Genomic DNA, 14,810 nt, shown 5'->3' with positions numbered 1-14,810 from the left:
TCCCCAGCCTGCCGCCGGCCTCCCCCCTCACTGCCCATCCTCTCGCCTCAGCCCCCGGCCCCGCTCCGTCCCTCAACCGGCCTGTGGCGACTCCCGGGCCGGGGAGGGGCGATGGACGGCGCTGGCGGTCACCCTTCTTACCGCTGCCCCGGGGGCCTCGATTTTCCGACTCCGCCGTCTGCAGCGCAGCCCCAACCCCGCCACCGGTGCCCCGGATACAGACCGAAGGAATGGGGCCGGAAGAAAACGGGCAGGAGGGCGGGCTCTGCGCAGGCGCTACATTTTGGTCGGCCCTTCCCCCCTCCCGGTCGGAGAGGGGTGGGGCGAGCCGGCCAGGTAACCTTTGACCCCACCGCGGCGCCTTGGAGGGAGCGGGCAGGGCTGACGCCGTCCTTACCTCGTCGAGGCCCCGGTCTCCACCGAATGACACCCCAAGTGGCCTGCGGTCCTCAGACCTTATAATCCATCAATTCTTGGCTGCAAGCCATCATCTGGAGCAAAGGTCTACACACAACAAGGGTTCAGAGGGGACACAGCATGTCCTGGTGGCAAGAGCCCGTGCTTGGGAGTCAGAGGTCGTGGGTTCTAATCCCGGCTCTGCCACGAAGCAGTGTGGCTCAGTGGAAAGAGCATGGCTTTGGGAGTCAGAGGTCATGGGTTCGAATCCAGCTCGAACCCATAATAATAATAATTAGGGTACTTGCTACGCACTTACTATGTGCCAAGCGCCACTCAAAGCTCTGGGGGAGATACAAGGGAATCGGGCTGGACTTGGTCCCGATCCCACATGAGGCTCACAACTCTTAATCCCCATTTTCCAGATGAGGTAATTGAGGCCCAGAGGAGTGAAGTGACTTGTCCAAGGTCACACAGCAGACAATAATAATAATAATGATGGTATTTGTTAAGTGCTTACTATGTGCAAAGCACTGTTCTAAGCGCTGGGGAGCTACAAGGTGATCACGCTGTCCCACGTGGGGCTCACAGTCTTAATCCCCATTTTACAGATGAGGTAACTGAGGCCCAGAGAAGTTAAGTGACTTGCCCAAAGTCACACCGCTGACAAGTGGTGGATCTGGATTCAAACCCATGACCTCTGACTCCCAAACGCATGCTCTTTCCACTGAGCCACACTGCTTCGTGGCAGAGCTGGGATTAGAACCCACGACCTCTGACTCCCAAGCATGGGCTCTTGCCACCAGGTCATGCTGTGTCCCCTCTGAACCTTGTTGTGTGTAGACCTTCGCTCCAGATGATGGCTTGCAGCCAAGAAGCCTGGAGAAAATCGTTTTTCTCTCCCTGCAGATTAAACATTTTATCTGTTCCACATTAGTCGCCTGTCTCCTCTCCGCACCACCCCTGCCCGCCAACATACATCATCATCATAATAATAATTGTGGTGTTTGTTAAGTGCTTACTATGTGCCAGGTACTGCACTAAGCACCGGGATGGATACAAACAAATCAGCTTGGACACAGTCCCTGTCCCACATGGCGCGTACAGTCCCAATCCCCATTTTACAGTTGAGGTAACTGAGGCACAGGGTAGTAAAGTGACTTGCTCAAGATCATGCAGCAGACTAATGGCAGAGTCTGGATTAGAACCCACAACCTTTGACTCCCAGGCCTGTGCTGTATCCACTACACCATGCTGCTTCTCACTGCCCCCCCCCCCCCCCCCCACCAGATGAGTGTAATAGCATATACCGTTCCGATGTAGCAAATCTTTTCCCTTTCACAGGCCTAACTGGGCCCCTGGAAAGTGCTGCCTAGTACCCAATGTTTACGGACTTTAAAAAAAAACAACTTGGAAATGGGTTAGCCACAGGAGTGAAGTGAGATGGGAAGGACATTGTTTACAGCAAAGGGCTGACAAGAAAGGATCTCCTTGTTTGCCTCAAGACATAACCTGTCTAGCCCCAAATACAGCCTGAGCCAAATTATCTTTCTATCAGGCCTGCCTTTTATCAGCAAGTGCCTTGGACTTGAAAAGCTACCTGGGCCTTTAATTAATGATCTGGTGTTTCAGATGGCAATTTTTGTAAGGTGGTTCAAGAGTTTATGAGAACTACCATTTGAGGCATTATGTGTGACTATTTCCATGCTTAATTTGGCTACTATTATATCATTTTCCATTCTGAGCTGACAGTGACCAACTACGCTCCAATACCCCTGCTGGTAGGCTGGTCTGAGGAGTGGCAGCCCACAGGAGCCAAAGAAGGTGGCTCATGCACCAGGTCATCATAGCAGACTGACAGTCCTGGCTTTCCAGGTTGAGTATTTTATATCTTGGCTCAAGATGACTCTTGCCAGTTCAGTTCAGGAGAGAACTTAAAGTTCCAAGTCTTCTCTTTAAAGACCATAAACAGAGCTAATGAACAGACACTCAATCTCCTGCACCTCAAGCTCTCTCTCTCTCTTTTTTTTTAATGCTGAAGCAAAGCTTTTGATGATGGTCAAGTTAAGCCCAGTAAGAACTGGAGGAAGTGTTCTCAGGCAGGAGTCCAAAGCTATGGAACTCTTTGCTTCTTGAAAACTGGCTGAACCTGAAAACCAGGAGTAAATGGGAGAACCTCCCCAAATATATCAGACCACAGCTCTCCCCAGATTCAAAACCCATGTAAAAATCCCACCTCTTCCAACGAGTCTTACCCACTTAATCAGTGTGACCTAGTGGAAAGAGCATGGGCCTGGGAGTCTTCTCGATCTCGCTTGTCTTGCCACCGACTCCTAGCCCATGTCCTGCCTCTGGCCTGGAACGCCCTCCATCCTCAAATCTAACAGACAATTACTCTCCCCACCCTTCGAAGCCTTATTGAAGGCACATCTCCTCCAAGAGGCCTTCCCAGACTAAGCCCCACTTTTCCTCATCTCCCACTTCGTCACCCTGACTTGCTCCCTTTTCTCTTCCCCCCACCCAGCCCCACAACACTTAGGTACATATCTGTCATTTATTTGTATTGATGTCTGTCTCTCCTCCTCTAGACTGTAAACTCTTTGTGGTCAGGGAATGTCACTGTTTATTGTTGCAGTGTACTTTCCCAGGCACTTAGTATAGTGCTGTGCACACAGTAAGCACTCAATAAGTACAATTGAATGAATGACTGAATGAGTCAGAGGTCGTAGGTTCTAATCCCAGCTCTTCCATGTGTCTGCTGTGTGATCTTGGGCAAGTCACTTCACTTCTCTGTGCTTCAGTTCCCTCATCTGCAAAATGGGGATTCATTACCCGTTCGATCTCCTACTTGGGCTGAGCGACCTAAGTGGGACCTGATTATCTTGCATATACCCTGGCGCTTAGTACAGTGCTTGGCTTAACAGATACCACAATTAACAATTAATTCACCAAACCCCAAGCTGTGCAAACTTGCTAGCCATTTCTAGGCCTTATATCTTTATTGACACCCATCCTCAGCACATAATAGTAATTAAAATGATAACAATAATAATTGTGGTATGTTAAGCTATTACTATATGTCAAATACTGGGGTAGATATGAGGTAATCAGTCAGTCAATCATATTTATTGAGTGCTTACTGTGTGCCGAGCACTGCACTAAGCACTTGGGAGAATACAATATAATAACAGTCACCTTCTCTGCCCACAGTGATCTTACAGTCTAGAGGGGGAGGCAGATATTAATATAAAGTTACAGATCTGTACGCAAGTGCTGTGGGACTGGAAGGGGGTATAAGTAAAGGGAGCAAGTCAGGGCGATGCAGAAGGGAGTAGAAGAGAAGGAAAAGAGGGCTGAATCAGAGAAGGCCTCTTGGAGGAGATGTGCCTTCAATAAGGCTTTAAAGGCGGGGAGACTAATTGTCAGATTTGAGGAGGGAGGGTATTCCAGGTCAGAGGTAGGTTGTGGGTGAGAGGTCGGTGGCAAGATAAATGAGAGGGAGGTCCAGTGAGAAGGTTAGTATTAGAGGCTTGAAGTGTGCGGGCTGGGCTGTACTAGAAGAGTAGCAATGTGAGGTGGGAGGGGGCAAGGTGATTGAGTGCTTTAAAGCCGATGGTAAGTAGTTTCTGTTAGATATGGAGGTGGATGGGCAGCCACTGGGGCCCAGAGCCTAAGTAGGAGGGAGAACAGGAATTGAATCCCCATTTTGCAGATGAGGAAACTGAGGCACAGAGAAGTTAAGTGACTTGCCCAAGGTCATAGAGCAGACAAGTGGCAGAGCCGGGACTAGAACCCAGGTCCTCTGACTCCCAGGGTCGTGCCTCTACCTCAAAGCACTTAATGTACGTATCTTTAAATTATATATTATAAATTACTTATATATTCATGTTAATGTTCATTCATTCATTCATTCATTCATTCAATAGTATTTATTGAGCGCTTACTATGTGCAGAGCACTGTACTAAGCGCTTGGGATGAACAAGTCGGCAACAGATAGAGACAGTCCCTGCCGTTTGACGGGCTTACAGTCTAATCGGGGGAGACGGACAGACAAGAACAATGGCAATAAACAGCGTCAAGCCCGTTATGGGCAGGGAACGTGTCTGTTAATTCTGTTGCACTATACCCTCCCAAGCACTTAGTACAGTGCCCTGCACATAGTAAGCGCTCAATTAATGTGATTGATTGATTTCCATTAGGCCACGCTGCTTTCCACTTGTGCAAATGTTTATTCAGTTGTACATTCAATTATTTAGTCTGATTCCACTAGTTATAAATATGTTTATGCCTGGCTCCCCATTTTGTTCAGCCTATGTTTCCCCACTCCTCAAGAACCTCCAGTGATTGCCCATCTACCTCTTATCAAAAAGAAACTCCTGACTGAAGGCTTTAAGGCACTCAATCGGGTCTCCCCTTCCTATTTTACCTCAGTGATTTCCTATTATTATTATGGTATTTGTCAAGCACTTATTATATGCCAGGCACTGTGGATGCAAGCAAATTGGGTTGGACACAGTCCCTCTCCCATGTGGGGCTCACAGTCTCGCTCCCCATTTTACAGATGAAGGAACTGAGGCCCATAGAAGTGAAGTGACTTGCCCAAGGTCACACGGCAGACAAGTGGCAGAGCCGGGATTAGAACCCATGACCTTCTGATTCCCAGGCCCATGCGCCATGCTGCTTTCTGCTATAACCCGGACTGCATGCTTCGCTCCTCTAACACCAACCTACTCACTGTACCTCAATCTCATCTTTCTCACCGCCAGCCTCTTGCCCACATCCTCCCTCTGGCTTGGAACTCCCTCCCCCTTCATATACAACAGACCACCACTCTCCCAACCTTCAAAGCCCTACTAAGATTCATTCATTCAATCGTGTTTATTAAGCACTTACTGAGCACAGTATTAAACGCTTGGGGAAGTACAATAAAACAATAAATAGTGACACTCCCTGCCTACAACGAGCTCACAGTCTAGGGGTGTGGGGAGACAGATATCAATACAAATAAATTAAATTACAGATATATACATAAGTGCCATGGGGCTGGCCTTCAAGAGCCCTTCTCCTACTAAGCCCTCAATTCCCCTACTCCCACTCCCTTCTTCGTGGCCCACGCACTTGGGTCTGTACCCTTTAAGCCCTTGATATTCACCCCACTGTCAGCCCCACAGCACTTATGCACTTATCCATAATTTATTTTAATGTCTGTCTTCCCCTCTAGACTGTAAACTCCTTGAGAGTGGGGATTGTGCCTACCAACTCTCCCAAATGCCTAGTACAGTGCCCTGCATAGTATAAGCACTCGGTAAATACCATCAATGGATCGATTGAGTAGGGAGTGTGTCACTTCTCTGTATTCTACTTTCCTAAGAGCACAGTACAGGGCATTCACCCAAATGGGGGCTCAACAAACACTATTACTGTTATTACCGCATTGACCTTTGACCTGCCCTTGGTCGATAATATAAATATCACAATACACAACAGCGCAGAGAGTCTTCTCTTTTCCTTTGTATCGTTCACCCTTGTAAACGTGCTTCTCACAACTGGGCCATGTACCATTCTTGCAGGTTAGGTATGCATGATAGTTGAAAGCTACCAACTTAAGGGCAGTATGGCTTAGTGAAAAGAGCATGGGGCCGGGGGTCAGAGGCCCTGAGTTAATAATAATAATAATGATAATGTTGGTATTTGTTAAGCGCTTACTATGTGCCAAGCACTGTTCTAAGCGCTGGGGTAGACACCGGGGAATCAGGTTGTCCCACATGGGGCTCACAGTCTTAATCCCCATTTTACAGATGAGGTAACTGAGACACCGAGAAGTTAAGTGACTTGCCCAAAGTCACACAGCTGACAAGTGGCCGAGCCGGAATTCGAACCCATGACCTCTGACTCCAAAGCCCATGCTCTATCCCAGCTCTGTGTGACCTCGGGTAAGTCATTTCACTGCTCTGTGCCTCAATTCCAGCGTGGCTCAGTGGAAAGAGCCCAGGCTTGGGAGTCAGAGGTCATGGGTTTGAATCCCGGCTCTGCCACTTGTCAGCTGTGTGACTGTGGGCAAGTCACTTAACTTCTCTGTGACTCAGTTCCCTCATCTGGAAAATGGGGATTAACTGTGAGTCTCCCGTGGGACAACCTGATTACCCTGTATCTACCCCAGCGCTTAGAACAGTGCTCTGCACATAGTAAGCGCTTAACAAATACCAACATTATTAATTCCCTCATCTGCAAAATGGGGATGCAATACCTGTACTCCCTCCTACTTCGACTATAAGCCCCATGCGGGACCTGATTAGCGAGTATCTATCCCAGCGCTTGGCACATAGTAAGTGCTTAACAAATACCACATTCATTATTATTAGACCGTAAACTGGTTGTGGGCAGGGAATATGCCTTGTTACGCTGTTGTGTTGTACTCTCCCCAGCGCTTAGTACGGTGCCCTGCACCCAATAAGCGGTCAATAAATACGAATGAGACTCGTATCAGGGCACTAACAAAACTCAATTATCTGAGGCAGTTAGCTCTGAAGAGTAGTCTGCCATCTAGTGACAGAAGGTCCATAATTCACTCGAAATTGTTCCATTAGGAACAAGTGGGAAAGGGTAATGTTCATTTAGATAAAAAGCAAAATCAAAGATTTGGTGGACAACACAGGATTTGGAATAGATTCACTGTAGCTATTACCAAAAACAAACGAAGCTAAATGATAGCCACTGGAAATGGCAAAACGAAATCATCGTCCTCCACAGGACCCATTCCCATTCTACCACTCCATTTATTCAATCGTATTTATTGAGTGCTGCGTGCAGAGCACTGTACTAAGCACTTGTGAGAGTACAATAGAACAATAAGCAGACACATTCCCTGCCCCCAAAGAGCTTACAGTCTGGATGGGGAGAACTCAGCACTCCTATGCCAATCATACACTCGTAGCACTTCTGTATATATCCACTTACGTGCCCTACTAGTTAATCATTTACTTCTCTATATATCCATTTTTCCTTTATCTTCTTTCTTATTTTGTTTGTCTCTCCCACTAGACTGTAAGTTTCTCAAGAGCAGGGATCGTATCTTCTATTTCCAGAATTATCTCCCAAGTGGTTATCACAGTGCTCTGCACACAACAGACTCAGTTAATACGATGATTTATCTATCAAGCACATAGTCCAGTGATCAATATAGGGAAAGACTTAGAACTGCATTTGTTGCTTATTTGACCCTCAAAACCACTTCTCACTTCATGAGAATCTGAAGACTTGCAAATTTCCTTTTCCGACCTATTGAAATGATCCTCTCCACGAACGTTGCCAATTACTTGATATTCTGACTAAAAATCACTTGTTGCTCTAGGAAAATTAGAACCCAAATTAGGGGGGGGAAACTCCAAAACCTGACAGTCAGAGATTCCCTCGACTACGTTCCAAAACTCTACTTCAGCTACTGCAGTATGTGTGCAAAAGAGAAGGGAAATTAGAAGAGAAGTGAAGAAGAAACAAAGAAGTAACCAAGAAGAGGAGGAGGAGGAGGAGGAGCAGGAGTATTGGGCATCCTCTCACAGGATGGCAAAAATAAAAAATAAAAAACCCTAGAGGTGGAGATTACAGTGTGGAGAACTGTGGAGGACATCCAACTAGGGAATAAGGTGGCAGAGTCTTCATTGAGAATCTTCCCTTTCTAGATTCCTGTTCATTCTAACTGGATCTCAGTTGTTACCCTGCAGTATTTGACCAGGCCCATCTGTGGTCTTTTCTGTTCTTTGGTTTCTTTCCAAAATTTCCTCTCCCAATAGGGATTTTGCAGCTCATTTCCAACATGTGAGAGATACTCAGGATGCTTCTTCAATTTTCCCTACACAGAAGTTGTCAGGCAGCTTCCCTTTAAGAAAAGCAAAGTCCCTGACCCATCCATCCCTGTTCCTTTTTAACTTATTTATCTGGCTTTCCATATGAGTAAGAAGGTTCTTATTGCTATTTCCAGAAGCAGCATGGGCCTAGTGGAAAGAGCACAGGGCTTGGGAGTCAAACAATCTCTGGTATTTACTGGGCATTTACTGTGTGCAGAGCACTGGGAAGCTGCTTTCTAATCCTGGCTCTGACACTGGCTTCCTGTGTGACCTTGGGCAAGTCACTTCACTTCTCTGGGCCTCGGTTTCCTCATCTCTGAAATGGGGATCCAATACCTGTTCTTCCTCCTCCTTACACTGTGAGCCTCCTGTGGGACAGGGACTAGGTCTGATATGATCATCTTGTATCTACCCCACTGCTTACTACATTGCTCGGCATATAGTATTAACTAATATCACAATTCTTCTTATCATTATCCTGGCCAGGATCATCTTATTTTGATTATAAATTTCTAAACGACAGGGCAGTTGGGTGTGCCAGTGTAAAATACAGCACCTAATACTCCATAAAATCATATATTTCAACAAGACAAGGCAAAGAATACAGTAAATACCTTTGTTCTGTGGCAAACGTATTTCATGAGTGATTGCTCACTTCACACAGCACCTGATGTTTGGAGAATTTCACACTATTGCCAGGGACTTCCTGGGATTCATCTTACACTCTTATGTAAATAAGAGAAACTTGTTTATGAAAAGGGCTTAATTTAGATAGTGCTGGAGCTTGGAAAAGGCTTCCCAGTCCTTTAATTAATGCACATTCAGGGACAAGGATCCAGGAGTCATCATCTATCTCAACAGAGAAAACCAAAACTGATGGCAAGACCGAGAAGCAGCACGGTCTAGTGGATAGAGCATGGGCCTGGGAGTCAGAAAGACCTTGGTTCTAATCCCAGCTCCTCCACTTGTCTGCTAGATGGCTTTGGGGAAGTCACTTCACTTTTCTGGGCCTTAGTTCCCTCATCTGTCAAATGGGGATTAAGAGTGTGAGCCCCATGTGGAACATGGATTGTGTCCAACTGATTAGCTTGTATCTGCCCAAACATTTAGTACAGTGCCTGGCACACAGAAAGCACTTAACAAATACAAAAGAAAATACAGATAAACAGGTAGACACAGGTTGAATGAGAAGCTACCCAAAGCATTCTAACACACTGGGTTCCTGTAGTGAGTTCCTGAGATCAGGGCTATGACACTTTCCTCTCCAACACCCTCTCCCCTAGAGCCAAATCTATTTCCAGCATGTGCACATATGCGTGCGTGCACACACACACACACACACACACATACACACAATCTCTCGCTTTCCCTCCCTCCCTCCCTCCCTCCCTCCCTCCCTCCCTCTCAAACACTCCGCCTCCACCTCCTGATATCTTAACTCTGTTCCTGTAAGTCATTGGCACCAGAAACACAGAATCAAATGACCAAAAGCTCCTTGGCTCTCAGGGCCCCATGAATTTTCCAGTAAGACCAGAAAGCAGCTGCACCTTGTCTGTGGGACCTTTCACCCAGAAACTTCCCCAGGGTCATTTCCCCGGAGTATAATCTGGTTGCCCCTGAGTTGACGTTAAAAAGGATTTTATATATAGGTGCATCAGGACGCAATTACTCCCTAAGCCAAATTGCAAACCCTTCACTGAATAAACAAAACTTCCAAGCTGTCACATTTTCCCCCACTGGCTAGTCACCATTCTCCTGGCCAAAAACACCGATATCATCTAAAACGTGTCCCTCGTCCTACTCCTGCAGAAGGACATGGAGTAGATTTTACTGACCTTGAGTTCTGAGGCTCCAGGGTTGCTATACAAGCCGTAGATCGAAAAAGAGAAAGAACCTTCTGTTTCAAAAGCCCTTAGGTCTAATGAGCTCCGCCGTGTGGTCAAGTGTTCGGCAGGGAGGGATGGAGGGGGATGGCACTGGCAGTAGGAGGAGAGGCCAGGGGTGCTGCTGGGTAGAGTAGGAAGCTCATGCAGTGGGAAAAGGCACTGCTACCTAGGAGAGGTGGGAGGGAGTGGGGATCTACATGCCACAGAAGGGAGCGGTGCCTGACGTGGAGAGGAATGCGCCCAGCTGAATGCCTCAGTGAAAGTCTCTTCCTCCTCACCCGAATCTCCAGAGGCCGGTCTGGTCCCGATGCCATCCCCAGAGAACAGGTCTGGCCTGGACCGGTCTCTAGGAGAATCCTGCCTCCCCAGGTCCAGTGGGCTCCCCGAAGGCGGGGGCCTGGGGGGGAGGGGGAGGGCAGGGATGGAGGTTCGTGTCCTTTCGAGAGGAGGCTCCAGTCCAATCTATGACCTAGAGTCAACTGAACTCCTGGGATCAGCACAAGGATGACCATGTGCAACCCCAGGCCCCTTCAGACTGCACATGACCTGCATCCCTGAGATTGGGGAGGAACCGGGCTGCTCTTAGGAGGAGGAGAAGGAAGGGGAGGAGAAGGAAGAGGAACAGGAGGAGAAGGAAGAAGAGGAGAGGCGATACTGCAAGCCACAAATGCAGGGAGGAAGCCACAATCTCTATGCACAGGGGGAACAGCAATATCCATGAGAGGACTCTGTATTTTGGATCCCGTTCCATTGGGCTCTATGGTTTCCCTTCTTTAGTCCTTCCTCCCAAGAAGAGAACCGAGTCATCCGTTTGGGGAATTTGGGGTCCCGCTGCTCAGGGATGAAGCTGCAGCACTCTAGGCAAAGAGATCCTGTTCCAAACCATCAATGGTATTTATTATCTACGGAACTCCTAGTGTGTGCAGTAATTGAATTGTACATTCCAAATGCTTAGTACAGTGCTCTGCACATAGTAAGCGCTCAATAAATACAATGAATGAATGAAGGAAGGAAGGAATGCAGACCACTGCACTGAATGCTTGGGAGAGCAACGTGCAGTTAGAAGACAGGATCCCTGCCTTCCAGGAGTTTACAACAGCTAGATTACAATTCCCTTTATAACCCCCTACCCAAGGAGAGGAGTGTGAGCCATTATTTTGGGGGCTGCCTTGCAAAATGATATGTTTTTCTGGTCAGCCAAGGAGATGAGGGAAGCCGCATGGAGTTTTCCTTTGGGAAAAATTAGGAGGAAAGAGCTCATCCCAGCAAAGGGGCTTACGGAATGTGGGAGTGTGAAGTGGAGAGTGGGGGTGGGGAAAGAGATTGTGACTCCTTTGGGAGTCAGGGTCAGTGTCTAATTCTCCAACTTGCATTTTTTTCCAACCGCTTAGCACAGTGCTTTGCACAGAGTGGGCAATGATCACGTCTTCCAATTCTATTGTATCGTCCTCTCCCAAACGCTTAGTAGAGTGCTCTGCACAGTCAGCGCTCAATACATACCACTGATAGATGGATTGTAAATTCTACTGCTACAATTGGGTGGCCAGTGGCGGGGTTTGGGGGTGAGGGTGGAAAGGCTGGGCAGGCCAGGGGTTAGGACAAAAACAGCCAGATGGGGGGAAGCCATACTTACTGAAGCATTGAAGGCCAATTTTGTTCAGTGGTTTGCCACAGAGGGAGCAGTTCGTGCAACTGGAAAATGTCCCTGGTCCTAATTGGTGCCCATTTATGCTTTTCCACCTCTCCCTTAGTTCTTTCTCCTTTTCTTTCTCCTTTTCTTTCTCCTTCTCCTTCTCTTTTTCTTTCTCTTTCTCCTTCTCCTTCTCTTTCTGTTCTTTGTTCTTACCCTGGAGAGAAATGGGAAAAAGGTCTAAGAGCACATCGTCCATACCAGTTTAACTTTGTCCACACTTAGTAAAAGACAGCAACAGCCCCACTCCCTCTGCCCGGTTCAAGCCCATGACTATTCCCCAGCCCACAGCTTTGTCCTTCTGTAATGTCTTCCAGATGGGTTTAGAATTTGTAACACCAAACAGACTAGGGTCAGCCACTTTATAACAGCTTTAGGCTGCAATTACCATTACATTTACAACCTGCCATCTTAAAATGGAGCCCCTACCCCATCATCCCCACCTCCCACCTCCCTGGGGCCGATTCTGATGTTGAGAATTGTTCCCTGTTCTGAGTTTTTCTCTTCTTCCAAGAAGTCGGCTTAGCCTAGGTCCAAGCGACAGATCTAAAGCAACTCCTTTCCATCCTACCCAAATCACTCTTCTCTCTGCTCAACACCTCCTTACCTTATCTTTTTGCCACGAGCCAGTGACACGGTTCTTTAGGGAGCTCAGTCGACGTTTCACTTTGGTTCCTTTCTCACTTTTTTCAATCTTCCCACTGTCTTCATTCCTAAAGTGAGACCAAAAGGTGTATGTCAAGACATAGGAGTAGAACAACTACTCAAGTGCTACCATTCCTTTAATTAATTTGCATCTGTCTGACCTCTCTTCACCCTCACTTTTAATGCCTGTCTCCCCCACTCGATTGTCAGCTTCTTGAAAACAGGGATGGTGTCTTCCAACTCCATTGTATTAGACTTTCCCAAGTGCTTAGTTCAGTATTCTGCACGCAGTAAGTACTCGATAAATACTGCTGATTGACTAATTGCTCTGAGGATAAAATGAGCAGGGGTGTGTGTGTGTGTGTGTGTGTGTGTGTGTGTGTATGGGGGAGGGGGGTGTCTTTCAACCCCCAAACTGATTTTCATACAGAAAACATAGGTAATGAATCCCCACAAGAGCTTCCTCCCATGCCTCTTGTGGGACAACAGGTAATCAATGGTATTTATTGAGCCCTTATTGTGTGTAGAGCACTGTATTAAGCACTTGGGAGTACAGTGAAATGAACAATTCCAGAGCTGAGTCCCATTCTTGTTGTGTCTGATAGAACTGGCTGCGATTCCGCTGTCTCTAAAGGCAGCATGGGAAATCCACTTCTGATGAGAAACTGAAAGGCAACAAGCTTGTCTGTGCTTGAGGGTCCCTACGTACTCACTCATTAGCCAAGAACTCAAACCAAGTCAGGTTCTTCTGAGTTTCTTCCTGGCCATCAGGTAACCAAGATCCTTGCTTTGCCCTGTGCAGGTTCAACAGAATGATGATTCCATTAGCCACCCAGCAGGAAAGTCTCTCCACGTCACAGCCTCTGCAGATGAGTAAGGGACGGTCCATGGCAACCACTTGTCAAAGCCTATAGTACCCACCAGGGCCCCACAGCTCTCTTTAAGACATCCAAGAGAAGCAGCATGGTCTAGTGGAAAGGGCACGGGCCTGGGAGTCAGAGGACCTGGGTTCTAATCCCAGCCCCACCAATCGCCTGCTGTGTGACCTTGGGCAAATCATTTCACTTCTCTGTGCTTTAGTTTCCTTCCCTGTAGAATAGGGATAATAATAATAGTAATTCTGGTATTAGTTAAGCACTTACTTTGTGCCAGGCACTGTACTAAGTGCTGGGGTGGATACAGAGAAATCGGGTTGGACACAGTCCCCGTCCCACTTGGGGCTTACGGTCTCGATCCCCATTTTATAGATGAGGAAACTGAGGCACAGAAAAGTGAAGTGACTTGCCCAAGGTCACACAGCGGACAAGTGGCCGAGCTGGGATTAGAACTCAGGTCCTCTGACTCCCAGGCCACTTACTTAGACCGTGAGCCCCAGGTGGGACAGGGACTGGGTCCGACCTGATTAACTCGTATCTACCTCAGCGCTTAATGCATGGGAAGTGCTTAACAAATACTATAATAATAATAATATGCTATGATATGGGCTTTACCAAGCATACAGGAGAGTGTCATGTGCCAACCCTATCCTATGCTCCCTGGCCTTGACCACAACAACGTCAATTGTAAACCCTTTGTGAATGAAGGTCTGGTTCTGAGGTCAGTCCCAGTAATTATCAACCTCATCAACATCTAGTCCATGAGAATAATCGGCAGGCATTAATTTACCTAACTGCCAAGTACTATTATCCCCATTTCCCAGAAGGATAAATGGAGGCAGGGAGAGGGATGATGTGGCTTGCCCTCCAGGCACCTAAGGCGTCAGGCAGTGACAAAGAATCAGGCCTCCTAATTACTATGCTCTTTCCAATCAACTCCCAGACCACATTCCTTTGTGCCGTGTATGAGAGCCACCTAGGTGGCCCTAAAGAATCCCCAGAATCCTCAAGAGAGAATGGTCATCTCTTTTTTTTTTTCCTTTTTTATGGTATTTGTTAAGTCCAGGCACTGTACTATGCACTGGGAAGGATACAAGCTAATCAGGTAGAACACAGTCTATGTCCCATATGGGGCTCACGGTCTTAATCTCTATTTTACAGATGAGGTAACTGAGGCACAGAGAAGTGAAATGATTTGCCCAAGGTCACACAGCAGACAAGGGGTGGAGCCGGGCTTAGAATGCAAGTCCTTCCGACTTCCAGGCCCAAGCTCTATCCACTTGGCCATGCTGCTTCTCCTCTTTTCCCAGGATTGTGGGAAGGATCAGGACTTGGGCCAAAAGACAGGAATTGGCCATCCATAGAATAACAACCACTACCATCGCTCTATCTCACTCTCTATATAACACCCTTAGATTTGCTACACACTTTGAAGGCTTTCACTTGTTTCACATTTGTCACGGAGTCAGGTCA

General features: G+C 47.3%; 1 protein-coding gene across 4 annotated transcripts in view; it reads right to left on the bottom strand.

The window, feature by feature from the left end:
* Window positions 1-14,810, bottom strand: part of ARHGEF18 (Rho/Rac guanine nucleotide exchange factor 18) — a 121,684-nt gene that overhangs the window by 62,820 nt on the left and 44,054 nt on the right. For 2 of the 4 annotated variants that reach the window (XM_029050332.2, XM_039910101.1), the window contains exons 8-10: window positions 13,176-13,256; window positions 12,425-12,530; window positions 11,761-11,974 (exon numbers count right to left, since the gene is read on the bottom strand). In XM_029050332.2, coding sequence (XP_028906165.2) covers window positions 11,761-11,974; window positions 12,425-12,530; window positions 13,176-13,256 — 401 coding nt within the window. Of the gene's footprint in view, window positions 1-141; window positions 221-11,760; window positions 11,975-12,424; window positions 12,531-13,175; window positions 13,257-14,810 lie in introns of those variants that run through there. The other 2 variants (XM_029050333.2, XM_029050335.2) reach the window with 1 other exon arrangement.

The sequence above is a fragment of the Ornithorhynchus anatinus genome, chromosome X1 (assembly GCF_004115215.2).
Source record: "Ornithorhynchus anatinus isolate Pmale09 chromosome X1, mOrnAna1.pri.v4, whole genome shotgun sequence".
NCBI lineage: Eukaryota > Metazoa > Chordata > Mammalia > Monotremata > Ornithorhynchidae > Ornithorhynchus > Ornithorhynchus anatinus.
This window is presented reverse-complemented; position numbering and strand designations above follow the sequence as displayed.